Raw genomic sequence first — 6668 nt, 5'->3', positions numbered from 1 at the left:
TGGAGTTGCCTCCTCCCTGGTTTTGTCCTCTCCGTCCTCCTCCTCCAGGGCTGCCAGAGCTTTGTACCTGTTCTCCAGCCGGACTGGAGGAACTGATGCTGCCGTGTCTCGAGCAGCCCTGGCACGGGAGGTGACCGTCTGCCACTTAGCAGTGGAGGGCTCATCTTGAGGTGCATCCTCCTTGGGTGCATATACTTTTATTTTCCACAAGACCCCTACTTCATTCAGAGACTGGATGCCCAAGAAAGCAGAAAAAATGTTACAAAGACCAACCAGCCATAAATCTACTAGCTCAGTGTTTGACTTCACAATCTAAATTTTGTTTTAAAATCTTCTGTATGGGCTACCTTCTCCTGACTTCCATCTTTGAACCTACTTTGGTGTTCGTGTAGCTGATTACTAAAATGTATTATTATAATAACAACAGGCACATACAGTAAAAATGGAAAAGAACAATTATTTGCAGGTATTTAGGGTGTCAGTGTTCATGCTATGTAATGTATTTTAATTCCAGATGGTTCTTTTTCCATTTAATGCCCATGGGTCACTAAACAAGTGGAAAATATAGCAGCAATTCCTTTTTAGATTAACTATGCAGACCTCAAGAAACCCAACTGGACTCGTGGGAAGGGTATTTTAAATATATTACATAGAGAAAAATCTTTCAAAACTATTTATAGCTTTATTTTAATAGAAGTACAGTTTTGAAATTGGCTCAATGAGGTTATATTTAAAAATAGAATGGAATTTTATTCCTGGTTTTGATTTGTTCAATATTACTTAAATAATGAAATGCCTTGTACACTGTAATTTCCCTAATACTGAAATCAATACAAGATTGTGCAGTATTTTATTCATTATTTCACATTTCCAGATAAATACAAATGACTGCATAACAATTTATGTTCTTTTAATGTGATACAATTTTCATAAAAGGTACAAGATGTACATGAATCAGTACTTGAGCTTATTTTGATTTTGGAAATGTTCTCTAGAAGCACTATGGAGTTCCCATCCACCTTACTTGTTAACCATTGGTTTCAAGTTTTAGGTAGCATCAGAATATAAACGTTAAGATGGAAAAAATGAAAGGTAAAAAATGCCATTGAATTAACTTATGTGACTTCATTTGTATTATAGCACATTTCTAGAATTGTGTATATTATCACTATAGCTAAAACAAAACTTTTGGATTTATTTAAAACTAGGTGGTTAAGGGATGTGGAGTATTAGATACTAAAGAGCCAAATCCTTTGTAAACCTTCTGCTTATGATCTGTACATGGACAAAAGATGTACCCTACATATAAAAGCAACGTAGTTCTGAAGTTAATGTGCATTATCAACAGTTCAATAATATATACACTGAAGCTAGCAGTCAAACCAATCACCAATTCTTGGGTCTTCAATCTGATTTTAAGTTATCTTACTGCACTTTCGTTGTATCCTGGAAGAGGAAAAAGAGTATCTCTTACTCTGTTTTCAGACTCAGATCTGCTTCCTGTTTGTGTTTTGCTCAACTATGAGTGCAGATACCTGTACTCAAGGGCTTTTTGCTTGTGCGGTGCGTCATTTATCATGCAGCAAGCCCCATTATTCACTCATTGCCCTACATAATTCAGTAGTAGTGTCAAAGTCCTAGAAATGCATACTGCTATGGGAAAAGGAGGGATTGATAGCCCAAGAAGAGCTAGTCATGGAGTTAGGGGCCAGGCAGTTCAAAGTAGTGAAGTGCAAATTAGTATGACCAGACAAGCTCAGGAGAGGCACCCCCTATGTAGTGTTTGTCCCAGCCACACAGGAGGGAACCCAGAGGTCACTGTAGCTCAAAGTGGTTTATATGTACAAAAATAAACATTTTAAACATTTACCTTGAACATGTATAGGTTGGGAGTTTCAAAGCAGTCTAAATGATTTGACATTTTCCATCAAAACTAATACAGAAATCCAGAGGCTTTCAGAGTAGATTAGGAAAAGCTTAATCCACAGGAAAATGTACTGAGGATCCAAGAAGAAAATAAATTGTTTAAGGAGAGTGGGAACTTGAGACATAATGGTGCTAGGAAGAGAGCTTCTCCTGCTTTCTCTGCTAGGCTATTAAAGTTTCAAATGTGATCTGCTGTGGTAAAAGCTTTTGCTGCCAGCTCCAGGCAAACTGCCCAGGAGTGGGCGTTTTTGGTGCTCGAGGAATTCATGATATTCTGTGAATTTCTGTCAAATAAATTGGCACAAACAAATGGAATGATATAGGTTCTCAGTAGTAACCAGTACTATGCATCTGTATAATAATATGCAGTAATTTTCTTGTTGTGTTGATGAAAACAGCAGAAGTTAATAGCTTGTTTCTCAAATTTCTGGCAGGATTTAAAATACAAACAAGCCCAAAAAAACCCAGCAAAAAAACAAGCCCTCTAAAATCCAGAAAAGCCAATCATTACTCATTCCAGCTTCATTGAGGGTTGTTGTTTATTAGACAGTGCATTATGTTAATTAACCTGGTTTCACTTATTTCTTTTCTGCCTTGTGCAATGTTACTATTTGTTTCAGAACTCTGTGTCACACTTGCTCACTTTACTGGTCAAAACAAGTTTTGGGTTTGTTTTTTTTGCCGGGGGGGGTGGGGTTGGATGTTCATGATTCAGATAGGCACAAAAATCATGAAGTTGCACTCTTCATTCTCCACTCTCCAAATCTCACTGCCAGCAATAACCATCCTGGAAATGGAACTTAGATTGTGGTATATGGCTTTTTTTGAGAAATTAAGTTGGAAAAAATAATATGAAAAGGTTTGATTTTTAAGCACACAGCTTCTCTCTTACAGAAGCAGACAAGGAACATGGTTTTAATGGATGGAGCATGGATATACTCTACCTCTAACTCTCCATTTGCCCCCTCATGCCATCCAGCTACTCTTCTCTCTTTTTACACACTTCCAAACCCAAGCGTATCCTGCTTTTCTCATCAAAACCAAAAAATACCTATTGACTTCTTCAGTTATCATCCCTCTCTTCTGCCCTTCATCTCTGAATTATTGTAACGTATCATTTTTAACCATTGTCTCAATTCCTTCTTACACTTTCCTTCTTGGATCCTGTTCCATTTGGTATCCTTCCTCCCCCGGTCATCAAAGCTGCTCTCTTTAAGATGGTTGGTGCCTTTCCTGGATGCATCTTATGGCCTCCACTCCATACACTTTTACTTGTTTGCTGCTTTTGACTGCGTTGATTCCCCATACCAATACTTTATCCTCTTTGGCTTTTTACGACAGTATACTACAGTTTTTCTTCCTCCCCAGCCATCCCTTATTTTCTGTTCCCATTTCCAGTCTTTTTCAGGGTCCCAGAAGTTTCCATCTTTAGTCTGTTCTTGCTATTTTATGGTTTGTCACTTGCATGATCTCAGTGATCAACAGTGTTCAAGTTTTCAGCATTGATCTTTACACTAGTGACTCCCTAATCTACTTCTGCTTCTGTCCATTTTGCATTCCAAACTGCTTGTGACACATCCTCTTAGTTATCTTTTTTTTTTTTTTACTCACTTCTACTATGGCTGAAACAACTCCATGTTCTCCTTTCTTTCAAAAATGATGCCAAAAAAGATACAACAAGGTTTGCAGTAGCTAGACTGATGAGTAGATGGGAATAATTGGCAGTTACTTTTATTTAAAAACTTTTATGTTCAGATATGAATACAATTGTAAACTGGATTTAACAGCATTGTGAATCAAGTCCATAATACTCAAGGCCCAATCCTGTGAATTTCAGAAGCAATAGGATGAATGTCATGGTATGAATGTATATACAGTAAAAGCAGTGTTATCTGGCACTTTACCATCCGGAATACTCATCTGTCCCACTGTGGCATTTCCAGTTTCGCTGCTGTGAGCCGAGTCCCACTTCTTCCTCGTGGACCACGGCCCAGGGCAAAGCAGCCTGCATGGGACCCCCTCCCTGTCTCCGGGCACACTGACACCAGGGAGTGAAAGCCCTGGCACACCAGATGCAGCAGGAGGGGTTGCGGCTGAACAGGCAAAGATGCCTCCAACCCGCTGGGCTGGAGATAAGTAAAACTCCCAGATAACCAGCACATTTGATTAACCAGCACCCCCCATTCCCCATAGATGCCGGATGACAGAGCTTTTACTGTATATTTATTTGTATTAATATACATATACATATATAATGTGAACAGTCTTTTTTAAATCAACTTTAATTAGAACTTTGACAATATTTTCCTGCTATAGATAAGTCAGCCTTATGCAATGATGTATGGTAAAACTGTTTTGCACAACGGTCGCTGTAATTTTTAGATAAATTATAAATCTTGAAAATGAGCTTTCAGAAGGAAACACTTACAGTTCCTTAGTTTTAACAATCACAGAAGACACTGCACACATGTAGGGTGACAACTTCCACCTTCAGTTCCAGTAATATGACTTGAATTCTGTATGTACAGGTATAGATGACAGAAGATTTTGACCAATGATATAAAGACAAAAAGTAAAAGAATCTTTTTCTTTCTGCCTTCACTACAAGAACTCTAACTGGGAAGTGCAATTGAATTTTACTGTAAGATGATATGAAGTGCTGTCATGCTGCTGGCATCTTGCTCTTAATATGTCAGGCATGTGTATTGATGACTTGAATTGAAGGGGGACAAATATAACTTGTAGTGCCACTCTAAATAAATGGTTGCCATATCCTGAAATACATTTCTTGTTTATGACGCTATGGCACTATATTGTAACTGAAATACATTTTCCTCCCATTCAGACGGCCTGTTTCCGAGAAGAGAGGGATGTATTAGTCAATGGAGACAACCAGTGGATCACAACGTTGCACTATGCTTTCCAGGATGAAAATTATTTAGTGAGTGTTTCTTTTGCGTATCTATTTAAGTGAATTCAGACTCTGAATATGTGACATGAGATGTCAACAGTGAATAGCCCTTTGTTTGATATTTATGGATAAAATTAATTTAAAAAAAAAAACTTGTCCAATGCATACCATCGACTAGGAATCTGTTGTATGGAAATTTATCAGAGGTTTTACTGAATTTGGTCATGAATATTTCAAGATCCTAATTTGCCTTGTTCGTGGTACCAATCATTAAGTACTGGGCAAACATCTATAAACAGTAGTTATTAGGCCATCTGTCCATACTTCTTTTGAGGCTCCATACTGCATTTTAGGTATATGCTACAGCCATGTACAGACATTCAGTTTCTCCTGGAAGAGTAGCTGCTCTCCCAGGAGGAACCACAAATACAAATGTTCAGGACTTTTTTCCCAGAGCAAAAATGGCCACTCCAGGAGAAGAATAACTCAGGAATAGCAATAGTTAAATCACTCACTGGATGTTTTTTTCTGGGAGAGTGAATGTCTGCACATGTTCTAAGAAATATATCTGAAATGTATTTAGAATGGCTTCTGATTTTTTTTTTTTAAATGTGGATTGCTTTTATTTACAAAATGTAGTAATATGATGCTTTTCAATAAAATAAATTATTGCCTACCTTGATACTGAAACTTAAGTTGAGGTACATTTTTTAAAATTGCACTTGAACTATAAATTCTGCTGTGAAACTCAAATCTTTCACAAAACATTTGACTTTCAGGTGATTTGTAGAACTTGAAAAGGAAAATTAATAAGTAGAACCCAGATGACCCATAGGATTAAGTTCTTTAGCACTCATGAAGGATGAGGGTTTACAAACCAACCCCAAGGGTATATACAGCTGAAGCAGACAGCTGCATTAGACTGCTAAGGTGCTTGATCTTACTAGAAAATTAGCATGCTTAGAAGTGGGAGCTTCTTTTAAACAGCTTCATGGCTTGTTGACTTAGTAACCACTGCAAAATAAGTGGATTGGAAACATTCAAATATTAACTGACCAAGGCAATACCATTTTACTGAATCTTTCTCTTAAAAAAAAAATAAATAAATGCAGCATGCTTTAATTGTGGTGTCATAACAAAAGACTGTATCTTTACATTTGACCTGTAAATTTATCTTGATACATAGACTGTAATAGTTTTGAAGTCCTGTCTTTTATGCAAGTTTCTGTGCTGGGCAAAGAAGTACTGCTGCAAAGCTTATTCCACGAGTTCACTCCTGTTCCATGTGCACAACATTGAGATGGAGTGGCTGCATCAGAGCAGTCCTTAGTGCATGCTGGTAGGCAAGTGGAGCCAGAGAATTGGTCTGGACACAAGCACAGGACTACTCTAAGGCAGCTGCATTGGCACACTCCTGAAAGTAGGAGCAAGTGGAGAGAGTAGAAGTGAAGTGATAGAGCATGTTTCACAGTGGCATTCCTGGGTGCAGCAGCATGAAGATAGTGTCAATATGCCATTAACTGTCTATCTGCTTCTCTTCAGGGCTTACATTTTTTTTTTAAAGTATTTACAATATGCCTAAGGGTCACTTTCCTGTTCATCTCTCTTGTTCATGTAGTTATAATGACTTTGCTGAGGCAATTGGAATGAGACAAGTATGATTTGGTCTTAAGGGGAAAGGAAATTTCGGGTATACCAGATGTGTAAAATTGGCACTTCAGGGCATGATCCTACATTTGGACCCATTAATGCCAGCCCATGCAACCTTGCAGTTTCACTGAATTCACTGGGCTTTCCATAGGTACAAAGCTGCAAATCTGATTGCGGGATC

The 6668-nt window shown here is 38.0% G+C and overlaps 1 protein-coding gene across 5 annotated transcripts in view; it reads left to right on the top strand.

Annotated features, from left to right (window-relative positions):
- Positions 1-6668, top strand: part of CDC42BPA (CDC42 binding protein kinase alpha) — a 333906-nt gene that overhangs the window by 139912 nt on the left and 187326 nt on the right. For all 5 annotated transcript variants that reach the window (XM_019549566.1, XM_019549565.1, XM_019549564.1 and 2 more), the window contains exon 4: positions 4772-4867. In XM_019549566.1, the coding sequence (XP_019405111.1) occupies positions 4772-4867 (96 nt within the window). The remainder of the gene's footprint in view (positions 1-4771; positions 4868-6668) is intronic.

This window comes from Crocodylus porosus, unplaced genomic scaffold (genome assembly GCF_001723895.1).
Source record: "Crocodylus porosus isolate Cpor-Errol unplaced genomic scaffold, CroPor_comp1, whole genome shotgun sequence".
NCBI classification, from domain to species: domain Eukaryota; kingdom Metazoa; phylum Chordata; order Crocodylia; family Crocodylidae; genus Crocodylus; species Crocodylus porosus.
This window is presented reverse-complemented; position numbering and strand designations above follow the sequence as displayed.